The sequence below is a fragment of the Pongo abelii genome, chromosome 10 (assembly GCF_028885655.2).
Source record: "Pongo abelii isolate AG06213 chromosome 10, NHGRI_mPonAbe1-v2.0_pri, whole genome shotgun sequence".
Taxonomy (NCBI): Eukaryota; Metazoa; Chordata; class Mammalia; order Primates; family Hominidae; genus Pongo; species Pongo abelii.
This window is the reverse complement of record NC_071995.2, coordinates 78,529,114-78,543,824: the sequence shown is the minus strand read 5'-3', so window position 1 is coordinate 78,543,824 and position 14,711 is coordinate 78,529,114. Positions and strand designations below refer to the sequence as shown.

Genomic DNA, 14,711 nt, shown 5'->3' with positions numbered 1-14,711 from the left:
ATGGTGGGGTTATAAATTGGTACAATCTCAGTGGAGAACAATTTGACAGTGTCTAGTGAAATTGGAGATGACACACGTTCCCGATGAATCAGCAATGCCCCTCTTGAATAGTGATTACCTCTCAGGTTAAAGAGAGGGAAGGGCTGGAGAAGGCACACAGGGAGCTTCATGTGTGACTGTTTTATTTCTGAAATCAAGTGATGTAACTTGTGTTTGTCATAGCTTCTTCTGTGCATTTTATGCTTACTAAATTAGTTCATGATAAAAAAGAAAAAGGAAAGAAGTGATTGCAAAAGTGAACTTTATTTATGATTGAAAAATATTATTCAGTTAACAGTTACTTACAGCAGTAATCAGGTGTTCTCCACTGAATACAGATATCAAATTTGTTGCACAGAGCCACATATGCAGAAAGTGCATCACATTCATAGTTCCAAAAATAGGTATAATTGATCCACATCTTTTCACAAAAGTCTTCCGGTGAAACCTAGAGAAACATTTTGCCTTGAAATAAGTTATATTGTTTTATTTCTCTGAAAGCCCTAAGCTAGACTAAGATTATTTGGAGACTCAAAGGGTAGCAAGTTAATATTCATTATACTTCATCATAGACTTTACATTTTCAAAAATTCTTAATATTAAACATCACTCTAAACACATTTAAATAAGACAAATACCATCTGCACTAATCTACACAAATCTTTCTTATAAAGATGGAAAAGAAAACAGAGTATGTGGAGCCAAGCAAAAATTTATTTCTAATATCCACTGTGGGCTACAATTGCCTTTTCCATATACTGAATAAGAGTTTGAACAATTATAGATTAAATTGGAAGCTCACAAAGCATTCTCTAATGGTATACAGCATTGCTTATTAAATAAAGTTATAAATGCTTCTCAAAACTTTTATTAATATTCAATATTAGTTACATAATTTATAAAAATTTGGCACACCTCAATTTAATTACTGATTTTTTTCCTATATATGTTCCATTTTGATCTAGAGACACCTGAAATATAAATAATGTAGCATGTGACAATATTTATTCCATTTTTCTCTCAACTCATTATTCAACAGGCACATACTAAGTATCTAAATTCAGATGCCAAATTCTGATACAGGCCAAAGTATCCGATAAAAATAGTATTTTTTCACAGTCCATCTATTTTCCTTCAGGGTCTGTATAACCGTAACGGCGATATTGGCTTCGTCCTGGTCCTAGCATGATTTCTCTTACACTCCAACTCATGGGAACTACAACAAATATTCCTCCTAAACAATAACCCCAACTTCATGCCACTGCTAGGACTCCTCCTGGCAGCAGCGGGCAAATCAGCCCACTATAAAAACCAATGGCTTGGGAGGCTGAGGCGGGCGGATCACGAGGTCAAGAGATTGACACCATCCTGGCCAACATGGTGAAACTCCGTCTCTACTAGAAATACAAAAATTAGCCAGGTGTGGTGGCACGCGCCTGTAATCCCAGCTACTCCAGAGGCTGAGGCAGGAGAATCGCTTGAACCCGGGAGGCAGAGGTTGCAGTGAGCCGAGATCACGCCACTGTGCTCCAGCCTGGCAACAGAGTGAGACTGCATCTCAAACACAAACAAACAAACAAAGCAACAACAACAACAACAAACACAATGGCAAGAAAACAGACATATAGGCCTATGGGACACAGAACAGAGACCCAGAAGTAAATCCACACATTTACAGCCAGCCAACTGATTTTTGACAAAGGTGCCAAGAGTACACAATGGGGAAAGAAAAGTATCTCCAATAAATAGTGCTGGGAAAACTGAATATCCACTAGCAGTTGAATGACATTAGATCCTTAATTCACATCATATACAAAAAATCAACTCAAAAGAGACTATAAGACTTAACTGTAGAACCTGAAACTACAAAACCACTAGATGAAAACAGAGGAAAAGCTCTAGGACACTGGTCTGAGCAATAATTTTCTGCATATGAACCCCAAAGTACAGAAAACAAAAGAAAAAATAGACACATGGGATTGCATCAAAATAAAAGTTTCTGCAAAGCAAAGGAAACAATCAATGTAGTAAAGAGACGACCTATAGAATGGGAGAAAATATTTGCAAACTATACATCTAATAATGGGTTAATATCCAAAATACACAAGGAATTCAAACAACTCAATAACAAGAAAACAAATAACCCAATTTAAAAATGGTCAAAGGAACTGAATAGATACCTGTCAAAAAAAGATGTGCAAATGTCCAACAAGTACATGAAAAATGTCTATTATCATTAATCATCAGAAAAGTACAAATTAAAACCACAATGTGCTATTTCCTCACACTCGTTAGAATGGGTATTATCAAAAAGACAAAAAATAATGATCATTGGCGAGGATGTAGGGAAAAGATAACCATTGCACACTGTTGGCGGAATGTAAATTAGTACAGCAATTGTGGAAAACAATACGGAGGTTTCTCAAAAAATTAAAGATAGTAATATTATATAACTGAGCTACCCTACCACTAGGTACATATCCAAAGGAAATGAAATCAGTATGTCACAGAGATGTCTGCACATCCATGTTTACTGCAGCATTATTCACAATAGCCAAAATATAGAATCAACCTACAGGTCTGCCAATGAATGAATGAAGAAAGAAAATTTGGTAAATATACACAATGGAATATTATCTATCCTTTAAAAAGAATGAAATCGTGTAATTTGTGACAACATGAATGAACCCAGAGAACATGATGTTAAGTGAAATAAGCCAGGCACAGGAAGACAAATACTACATGATCTCACTCACATGTGAAAACTAAAAAAGTTGATCTTATAGAATCGAGCAAGGAATTATGGTTACCAGGGACTGAAGTGATGGGAAGATGTTGTTAAAGGGTACAGAATTTCAGTTAGATGGGCAGAAGTCCAAGAGTTCTATTGTACAACATGTTGACTATAATAATATATTATTGAAAAATGCTGAGAGTGGATGTAAAGTGTTATCATCACACAAGTGATAATCACATGAGGTAATGCATTTGTTGATTAGCTAGATTTCATCATTCCACAATGTATATACACTTCAAAACATCACGTTGTACACAGTAAACACATATAATTTTACCTGTCAATATAAAAATAAAATTAAATATTTTTGAAGATGCAGGAAAAAACCCTAAGATTTTACTTTCTTTTCAATGTCCTTTGTGAAATCCTCTGTTTCCAAGCACCCTACTTTGCACAGAATACTTGCTTTAGTCATTAATAGCCTTCTTTTAATCAAATGCAATGAAATTGATATTCTAAACACTCCGTGATCTCTCAGAAGCCTATATTGTCATTAGCATGTCCACTTGCTTAAAACGTTCTCTCCTTGAACTTCAAAGGTACCGCGCTCCATTGTCTTTCTATCTACTTGGTCATTGTTTCTTCTACCTGCCTCTCATTCTGTTTTACTAGATCCCATCCTCAATGATTATGTTCTCTCACTGAAAATGCTCTCCCCAAGCTCATCCATTCCCATGGTTTCTATCACCATTTGGGGCATTTAAACCTTCTTTGTCTTGGTTTCTTCATACGTGAAATAGAGTTAATAGTAACAACTACTACTACTTAAAATTGTTGTGAAAATTAAATGAGCTAATATATGGAAAATGTACAGAAAAAAAACCTGGCACATCCTAAATTATCATTATTTTAAAAATCCATATACTAATAACTCTTCCACCTGATCTCTGGCCTCAACTTATCTCCTCTGAGCTCCCAAATTACACTCCAGAGTTTCTGCTCGATGTTTTTACTCTGATGATGCACATGACTTAATCTGTCCAAAATAAAAAAAAAATGTATCCCTTCTCTACTTAGCCCACAAAAGCTGATTCTTCTGTATCTTCTGCTTACTTATTAACTGATGAAAACTTTTATCATTTATTGGGTACCTAACTACATATCAGGCACCGTACTATGCATAAGAATAAAGATAAATAAAACAGACCTGTTCTCTGCTTGTGGATCTCAACAACTACAAAAACAAAGCCCATATAAACAGAACCAAAGTCAAAAACCACATGATTATCTCAATAGATGCAGAAAAGGCCTTTGACAAAATTCAACAACCCTTCATGCTAAAAACTCTCAATAAATTAGGTATTGATGGGACGTATCTCAAAATAATAAGAGCTATTTATGACAAACCCACAGCCAATATCATACTGAATGGGCAAAAACTGGAAGCATTCCCTTTGAAAACTGGCACAAGACAGGGATGCCCTCTCTCACCACTTCTATTCAACATAGTGTTGGAAGTTCTGGCCAGGGCAATTAGGCAAGAGAAGGAAATCAAGGGTATTCAATTAGGAAAAGAGGAAGTCAAATTGTCCCTGTTTGCAGATGACATGATAGTATATCTAGAAAACCCCATTGTCTCAGCCCAAAATCTCCTTAAGCTGATAAGCAACTTCAGCAAAGTCTCAGGATACAAAATCAATGTACAAAAATCACAAGTATTCTTATACATCAATAACAGACAAACAGAGAGCCAAATCATGAGTGAACTCCCATTCACAATTGCTTCAAAGAGAATAAAATACCTAGGAATCCAACTTACAAGGGACATGAAGGACCTCTTCAAGGAGAACTACAAACCACTGCTCAAGGAAATAAAAGAGGATACAAACAAATGGAAGAACATTCCATGCTCATGGGTAGGAAGAATCAATATCATGAAAATGGCCATCCTTCCCAAGGTAATTTACAGATTCAATGCCATCTCCATCAAGTTACCAATGACTTTCTTCACAGAATTGGAAAAAACTACTTTAAAGTTCATATGGAACCAAAAAAGAGCCCGCATCGCCAAGTCAATCCTAAGCCAAAAGAACAAAGCTGGAGGTATCACGCTACCTGACTTCAAACTATACTACAAGGGTACAGTAACCAAAACAGCATGGTACTGGTACCAAAACAGAAATATAGATCAATGGAACAGAACAGAGCCCTCAGAAATAATGCCACATATCTACAACTATTTGATCTTTGACAAACCTGACAAAAACAAGAAATGGGGAAAGGATTCCCTATTTAATAAATGGTGCTGGGAAAACTGGCTAGCCATATGTAGAAAGCTGAAACTGGATCCCTTCCTTACACCTTATACAAAAATTAAGTCAAGATGGATTAAAGACTTAAATGTTAGACCTAAAACCATAAAAACCCTGGAAGAAAACCTAGGCAATACCATTCAGGACATAGGCACGGGCAAGGACTTCATGTCTAAAACACCAAAAGCAATGGTAACAAAAGCCAAAATTGACAAATGGAATCTAATTAAACTCAAGAGCTTCTGCACAGCAAAGGAAACTACCATCAGAGTGAACAGGCAACCTACAAAATGGGAGAAAATTTTCGCAACCTACTCATCTGACAAAGGGCTAATATCCAGAATCTACAATGAACTCCAACAAATTTACAAGAAAAAAACAAACAACCCCATCAAAAAGTGGGCAAAGGACATGAACAGACACTTCTCAAAAGAAGACATTTATGCAGCCAAAAAACACATGAAAAAATGCTCACCATCACTGGCCATCAGAGAAATGCAAATCAAAACCACAATGAGATACCATCTCACACCAGTTAGAATGGCAATCATTAAAAAGTCAGGAAACAACAGGTGCTGGAGAGGATGTGGAGAAATAGGAACACTTTTACACTGTTGGTGGGACTGTAAACTAGTTCAACCCTTGTGGAAGTCAGTGTGGCAATTCCTCAGGGATCTAGAACTAGAAATTCCATTTGACCCAGCCATCCCATTACTGGGTATATACCCAAAGGACTATAAATCATGCTGCTATAAAGACACATGCACACGTATGTTTATTGCGGCATTATTCACAATAGCAAAGACTTGGAACCAACCCAAATGTCCAACAATGATAGACTGGATTAAGAAAATGTGGCACATATACACCATGGAATACTATGCAGCCATAAAAAATGATGAGTTCACGTCCTTTGTAGGGACATGGATGAAATTGGAAATCATCATTCTCAGTAAACTATCGCAAGAACAAAAAACCAAACACCGCATATTCTCACTCATAGGTGGGAATTGAACAATGAGAACACATGGACACAGGAAGGGGAACATCACACTTCGGGGACTGTTGTGGGGTGGGGGGAGCGGGGAGGGATAGCATTGGGAGATATACCTAATGCTAGATGACGAGTTGGTGGGTGCAGCGCACCAGCATGGCACATGTATACATATGTAACTTACCTGCACGTTGCGCACATGTACCATAGAGCCTAAAGTATAATAATAATAATAATAATAATAATAAAAGGAAAAAAAAAAAAAAGATGAAGAGAAGCCACCATGCTAAAAAGGATTGAAAGAAAAAAGTACTCCAGAAAAGTATTCCAGCTGGGGAAATAGCAAGAAGAAGAGCCTTTTGGCAGAAAAAACTCTTGGAATATTAAGAGAGCTGAAGGGAGGCAACAATGGTTGGAGCTTAGCAAACAAGAAGAGCGTAGCATAAGACGTGGCTGGAGAAATAGGTGGGCCAGATTATAGAGGACATTGACAGCCCTGGTAAAAACTTTGGAATGTACTCTAAGTGCAATACAGTGAAGGATTTTAGGTAGAGAAATCACACATTCTGTTTATAATTTTAAGATATTATTCTGCCTGCTTTGTAGAGATTTGCAAACGAGGATGAAGCTCAGTGGTAGAAGACTACAGTAACCAAAACAGCATGGTACTGGTACCAAAACAGACATATAGTCCAATGGAACAGAACAGAGGACTCAGGAATAATGCCACACATCTACAACCATCTGATCTTTCACAAACCTGACAAAAACAAGCAATGGGGAAATGATTCCCTATTTAATAAATGGTGTTGGGAAAACTGGCTAGCCACATACAGAAAACTGAAACTGGATCTCCGCCTTACACCTTATATAAAAATTAACGCAAGATAGATTAAAGACTTAAATGTAAGACCTAAAACCATAAAAACCCTAGAGGAAAACCTAGGCAATATCATTCATGACAGTCATGGGCAAAGACTTCATGACTAAATCACCAGAAACAATGGCAACAAAAGCCAAAGTTGACAAATGGGATCTAATTAAACTAAACAGCTTCTGCACAGCGAAAGAAACCATCATCAGAGTGAACAGGCAACCTATAGAATGGGAGAAAAATTTTGCAATCTATCCATCTGACAAAGGGCTAATATCCAGACTCTACAAAGAACTTCAACAAATTTACAAGAAAAAAAAACCCCCATCAAAAAGTGGGTGAAGGATAGGAACACACTTCTCAAAAAAAGACATTTGTGTGGCCAACAAACATATGAAACAAAAGTTCAGCATCACTGGTCATTAGAGAAATGCAAAACAAAACCACATGAGATACCATCTCACACCAGTTAGAATGGCAACCATTAAAAAGTCAGGAAACAACAGATGCTGGCGAGGATGTGGAGAAAGAGGAACGTGTTTACACTGTTGGTGAGAGTGTAAATTAGTTCAACTGTTATGGAAGACAGTGTGGCAGTTCCTCAAGGATCTAGAACCAGAAATACCATTTGACCCAGCAATCCCATTACTGGGTATCTACCCAAAGGATTATAAATCATTCTACGTATGTTTATTGCAGCACTGTTCATAATAGAAAGACTTGGAACCAATCCAAATGCCCATCAATAATAGACTAGATAAAGAAAATGTGGCACATATACACCATGGAATACTATGCAGCCATAACATGTCTTTGCAGGGACATGGATGAAGCTGGAAACCATCATTCTCAGCAAACTAACACAGGAACAGAAAACCACACACCATGTGTTCTCACTCATAAGTGGGAGTTAAACAATAAGGACACAGGGAGGGGAACATCACACACCCCGTTGGGGGGTGGGGGACTAGGGGAGGAAGAGCATTAGAAGAAATACCCAATGTAGATGACGGGTTGATGGGTTGTTGGGTGTAGCAAACCACCGTGGCACGTGTATACCTATATAACAAACCTGCACGTTCTGCACATATATCCCCGAATATAAAGTATAATTTTTTTTAAAAGAAAGATGTAAGTCAAGAGAAGCATCTATTAAACTGCCTGATGTTCTGTTTAAAAAAAAATCAAATTATAAAGCTTTGTCATTGGACCAGGCAAGAGATGATGGTGGTCTGTATTCAAATGGTGGTGGGAAGAAATGCATGGATATTGAATATATTTTGGAAGTGGACTCAACATGACTTGGTGATAGCTTGGATGGAACCGATTGAGTATCAACAAGCCATCAAGAATTTCTTTATCTCGATATGTTACCCTGTTTAAGCTAGAAAGTTGAAGTCATCTACAAATGCTCACCCTCCCTTAGCACTAACATCTAATTGGTCCTTAAATCCTGCCCATTCCACATCCCAAATGTCTCCCAAATGCCATCGTTCTTTTCTGAACGTGCCGCTATCCTCACTTGCTTCCCACTGACCAGCAGAGTCCATCATCGTTTTCCCAAAGTAGATTTGCTTTAAAATAATTCAACAGGGGCGGGATGTGGGCAGGAGTGAAGAAGATAGGCAGAAAAAAAGAGGCAATTTTTAAATGATTTTTTAATCTGGATGACGGACACCGAAAAGTTCTTATACTGTTCCCACCACTTTTGTGAATATGTAAACATTACCACAATAAAAGGTTAAAACAAGCAAATAAAAACTACTCAGAGACCTTTTAATTAGCTACCTTACTATATCTGCCTAGCCCATCTTCTTCAGACCTTCATACAGATCTACTGAGCAAATTGTCATGACCCTCCCTTTTTTTTTACTTCTTAACTTTCTTTTTTTTCTTGCAACAGGACTTTAATCAAAGTAACTTTTAGAAGCAGAAGGTAGAGAAAGGGAAACTTTATCTCAAGGTTGATTAGAGTTCAGCCCAAAGAAGTCACTATAAACTCAAAATTTCTTTGAAGTATTTTTTTCAGGTCATGCAAGTTTTACATTCTGGTGCTTAATAGTCTGTGTCTTTTAAATAAAAATAATGTCTTAAGACTTGAGGCTTTGAGAGAAAAAGAACTACATACTGCCTATCTCATGGATTAATGGGCACTTTGATATTGCATTCAATCCCTTAATATCCACATAAGAAATCTGCAGTGAATTGAGGAGATTCGATGCCAAATATCAAGTTCAGCGTGATGGTAATACTGTGTCTTCTCTACCTCTGTTTTGCAATATACAAGAACTATGTGGGTAAAAAGAAAATGCATTTTCCACTATTGTATGGACTGTGCCAGAGTTATCACTGAATCATCATGACCAGAATGCAGCTAAGGATGTTGTCTGAAGACACAGGCTACTGTGTATAGAATCCTCATAAGCTTTGTAAGGGTCTCTTTTAGTTTCTCAAGGAAACACATCTAGAGGCTTTGAGAACTTGAGAGTCTGAAAGTACTAGTAGGTCCTACAGTCAATTATTTTGATCTTGTTCTCAAACTTTTTTATAGTATTTTTAATTGGTCACTCTTGAAAAAAATCTGCAAAATAAGCCAATTTTGTGAGTTCTTCTTTACCATTACTGTTAAAATAATCCATTTACATTATTTAGGTTTTACTTTTTATCTTTTCTTTCCATGATGAAAAATTATATTTTCAACTCTGACTGTAAAAATATTATAGCCATGGTCGGGTGTGATGGCTCACACCTGTAATCCCAACACTTTGGGAGGCCAAGGTGGGTGGATCACTTGAGGTCAGGGGTTCGAGACCAGCCTGGCCAACGTGGTGAAACTCCATCTGTATTAAAAAGACAAAAAATTAGCCAGGCATGGTGGCACATGCCTGTAATCCCAGCTACTCAGGAGGCTGAGGCAGGAGAGTCACTTGAATCTGAGAGGTGGAGGCTGCAGTGAGCCGAGATCACGCCATTGCACTGGATGACATCAGTGCCTGGATGACAGGGTGAGACTCTTCAAAAAATACATATATATAATATATATTTTTATATATAATATATAATATATTATTATATATTATATATTATAATATATTTATATATTATATTTTTATTATACATTATATATTAGTATATAATGTATAATATAAATATAATATATAAATATATTATATATAATGTAAATATATATTTTTATATATAATATAATAATATATATTATATAGCCAATACCTTCTTTAAATTGATTTATATCTATGTAGCAGATAAAATGGCAAATTAACTTTCTTTTGTTGAAAGATATTCAAACTATAACACTTAAAAAAATTATAAAAATTTATCCCATCATTGAACAGCCTAAGAAAATATAAAAGCAAGATGTTCATTGTGAAGAGAGTGATGAGTTTAATGAAGATCTTGATGGACAAGCCTGACTTTCCAAATGATTCTAAAACTAGTTCTGAAGAAACCTTTTGAGCCAAGATTACTTGTTATTTATAAAAATAAACAATAAAACAAAATATTCTAATAATTATCCTTAAATTCTGCATGATTGGTTTTTAGATGTTACCCTAGGAATAGTTTTATGTGGTTGTTGATTTAGATTTTCCAACATAAGACACAACATAACTTGGTGCCCATTTACATTTCTACAATAAACAAAACCCACACACTTTAAGTAAGCATTCAGGCTGGAGTGCAATGGCGCGATCTCGGCTCACTGCAGCCTCTGCCTCCCAGGTTCAAGCAATTCTCCTGCCTCAGCCTCCCGAATAACTGGGATTACAGATGTGTGCCACCACACCCAGCTAATTTTTGTATACTGAAGATTATAAGGGAAAAGTGGAAGCTATCACAGACTAAATGGTATCCTGTGTTGCTTCATTATGCCTTGAATAGTCAAGCTGAAAGTTTCCTGATATAACCAACCTTTCAAGTTCCCAGTTAAAAACGCAATTTTAAAAAATCATGATGCTTTAAAAAGACAGACTAAAGTGGCACTGAATGAGTTTTAAAGTGTTTGCTATTTCTTCATGTTTATGTGCATGCATTTTAAAAATGTGAACATTTAAAACTTATTTTCATCCAAATCTCCATGTAAAACTGAAGTTCCACAAAGATATGCCATTTTTATCCCATGACTTCATACTTTTGTCTTTTCCCTCAGGGAACGCATAGGGCGCATCAAAGGTCATTCACAGTGAGCTCCTTCCTGACTTGACAATTCCCTTGCTTTCCTTCCCTGACTCTTCCCTTCATAGATGTCGCACCAAACTCTTTTAATGTTTTCCTCACATGGCCTTTAAACCAAGCTTTCTCTTGCATATACAGTCAGCCCCCCTTACCCAGGGTTTCCGGTTTCCACATCCATAGATTCAACCAACCATGGATGAAAAATATTCAGAAAAACCGATGTGAGAGAGATCTGGCTGTGACATCTGTCATCCCACTGACTGCCAGGGTTGATTCAGCTGATCTGGCTTGCTCAGCAAGTGTCCCTTCCTCCCTCACTGCTCCATTTACGTCCTTCCCGAAGGTGTGCATTTGGTTGAAAGGACGACCATCCCCGACAGAGGAACGGCCTTTGGTCAAGGGTATATGAGTAGCTGCACTCCCCTGCTAGAATCTCCAAAGATGCTCTCAAAAATATTCAGAAAAAGAAAGTAAAAAAAAAAAATACAAGAATAAAAAATAATAAAAATGTAAAAAATAATACAGTGTAAAAACTATTCATATAGCATTTAGCTTGCATTAGGTATTATAAGTAATCTAGAGATGACTTAACATATGTGGGAGAATTGTGTAGGTTATATGCAAATACTATACTATATTTTATAAAGGGACTTGGGCATCCAAGGATTTTGATATCTGTGAGGGTCCTGGAACCAACCTCCCACTGAGGGACCATTGCATTGTTATCTCTGCCTGGAACTCCATCCCTCCCTCTTCTCTCCTAGCAAACTCATACTTTTAAACAATTCAAAGATCTAAAACCCCGGGCCGGGCGCGGTGGCTCACGCCTGTAATCCCAACACTTTGGGAGGCTGAGGTGGGTGGATCACGAGGTCAGGAGATCCAGACCATCCTGCCTAACATGGTGAAATCCTGCCTGTACTAAAAATATTAGCTGGGCGTGGTCATGGGCACCTGTAGTCCCAGCTACTTGGGAGGCTGAGGCAGGAGAATCACTTGAACCTGGGAGGCAGAGGTTGCAGTGAGCTGAGATCGTGCCACTATACTCCAGCCTAGGCGACCGAGTGAGACTGTCTCAAAAAAAAGAAAAGAAAAGAAAAAGATCTAAAACTCCATGAAGTCTTCTCCAAACCTGGGCTCCTGTGTACCTCTATAATGTATATTTTAATGTATCTGCTCACAGACTTGCCTTCCTACTAGGCTCCTTGAGGGTAAGGAGAGCATCCTATTCATCTTCTACCACAGAAATCTAACACAGTGATTTCTATGTACTAGATGCTCACTAAATTATAGTTAAATGATCAGGAAATACTGTATTTGTCCTTTGTCTTTAATGATGGATTTTTTAAACAATATAGATTATTTAAAATACCTATAATCACTTAAACTCAGAAAGTTAGAGACCAATAAAGACCAAGTAAATTGAGTAAGTGACAGATTCTATTACAAGTATATGCCTAAGAAGCCAGGATCATAAGGAACTGATTAAAGCCTCACTGTCTTGGTCTTGATACTGGGTTATCAAACGTCATTGATCTCTGTCTCCTGGAGACATTTATTCATAGGACAAACTTTCATTTTTTTCCTGAAAGCTGTAGATATAATTCTAACGAAGCATAAAGAAAAGAAATAAAATTATCCTTCTTGTGTTTGTAAGCCTGTAAACAATAAGTGATTCTGAATTCCAAAGCATACTGACAGAAGGTTGGGGGTTTTGTTCTCAGTAGAACATCATAGCAAGAACAGTAACGTATTGGCTTTTACTGTCAACATATCTAACATGAAAGTATTATTTATGGTTGCTTCCAACTTACTTTATCATGACATGGAATGAAAATTCTTCTATTTAATAAATCAGTGCACTGGCTGCAATCATGCTCAGTACAATTCCTAACAGGTCTTCTCATTGTTACTTCAAATGATTTCTCAATTTCCCAGCTCTCAATAAATAATCCTATGTCTTCCATATTTGTAATAATTGTGCCATTTTGCATCCTTAGATCATCATCTGGATCTTCATTGCAAATTCCTTGAAAGAATATATGACAGTTAGAAGAAAAAAACTTAAACCAGTGTAGACAGCACAACTAAATCAGTTAAATAATTGATTTTAAATGAACAAATGATTTACCGTATAAGGTACCAAGTTTACGTATCCTTGAACTTTTACACTGAAAGAACTTTTTAAATTATGTTCTAATTTTTTGATAAAATAGTGTAGAACTAACTGCCTTAACCCAATAAGAAAGAAATCAAAAGCCTAGAAGTCAAGATACATGAAGAGATCAGAGAAGATTAAGAAAGAAGACATTAATTCTGTTCCTATACTCCTCCATTACTAACACCATCTTCTAACTTAGTAACTAGTGGCCTGGCAAGGGACTTTCCACAGTAATGGACATTTGGTGACTGGCTCCCAGGCTTCCACTTCCCTGTGAAAACTCTGCCTGAAAATATTAAATATTTTTCTTTCAGGAATTATCACTGCTCCATCACCTAGTGCATGACATCATTCCAGGTGAGGGCTCTGATTGGCATAAAGGTAATCTTCACTCCCTTGCATTAGCAACTGTTCCAGGTAATCCAGGCATAAACCAGCAAGCATGTAGCAGTCACCTAGGCACATGAATTTATTCAACATAGGGACAACTATTGTCAAGCTCAAGACTTGAACTTGGAATTCTAGGACACAGGCAATTTCCCTTCCTTGGGATGCCTTGACCTGCCTCTATCTTCCTTGAGAAAAGCCAAACTGAGGATGAGCTTACTCTTCACCAAATGCAGTGCAGAGCCAAGGGAAGTAATGAGACCAGGTCTATAATCATACCTTACCCGAATCCCACCCAACTTTAAGACATAATTTTTCTTAATTCCCAAGACTCTGGGCTATAAAATATATGAATAAAAATTTTCTTCAAACATCAAATCTTAATTCCCAAGGAGATATATCAGGATGAATAAAGGTTGCAATGCCTCACCTTTGTAAATACACAGGGTACTACGTGAAATTAAACATTAAAAAAAAAAACCTAAGTGGACTACATTGTAAAGGAGCTACTATTTTTTAAGTCTAAACTTTTCTAGAGAAAGGTAATTTCTAGTAAAAATATGTTTGCACTACAACTTCAGTCACCACTCCAGACTTCATAGTGCTGTGTAGAATAAGATGTCAATATAAGCCTCTCATTCCAGTGTTCAAACTCTGTTTGGATAACAGTCTTACTCACTAGAAGCTTTTCAGCCAGCACCTAGTCTAGTGATCCTGACAGTACCCAGATTTCCCTTTAAGAGAGGTCAAGGAATTTAGGGCATGAGCCCTGTTTAGTATAAAGGTGATCCTAGCCCTGTCTCTGCAGCGCTTAGTTAAGAATCCAGCTAGCAGAGTGGCTGTCTACATGAAAGCAAGAGCTAATAGTAGAGAAGGATAAAAAACATAAAAATCAAACTGAAATAATACTCTTCAAAAGTGATGTTATAGGAGAAAATATGCATTTCCAGTCTCAGTTATTACTCAATAATAACTATTGATTTAGTACATATACTCATTAATGCCTATTTCCAAAT

The 14,711-nt window shown here is 36.9% G+C and overlaps 1 protein-coding gene across 1 annotated transcript in view; it reads right to left on the bottom strand.

Moving 5' to 3' along the window:
• Positions 1 to 14,711, bottom strand: part of OTOGL (otogelin like) — a 175,256-nt gene that overhangs the window by 27,092 nt on the left and 133,453 nt on the right. The window contains 2 exon segments of the mRNA NM_001373976.1: positions 346 to 487; positions 12,962 to 13,176. Of these exon segments, the coding sequence (NP_001360905.1) occupies positions 346 to 487; positions 12,962 to 13,176 (357 nt within the window).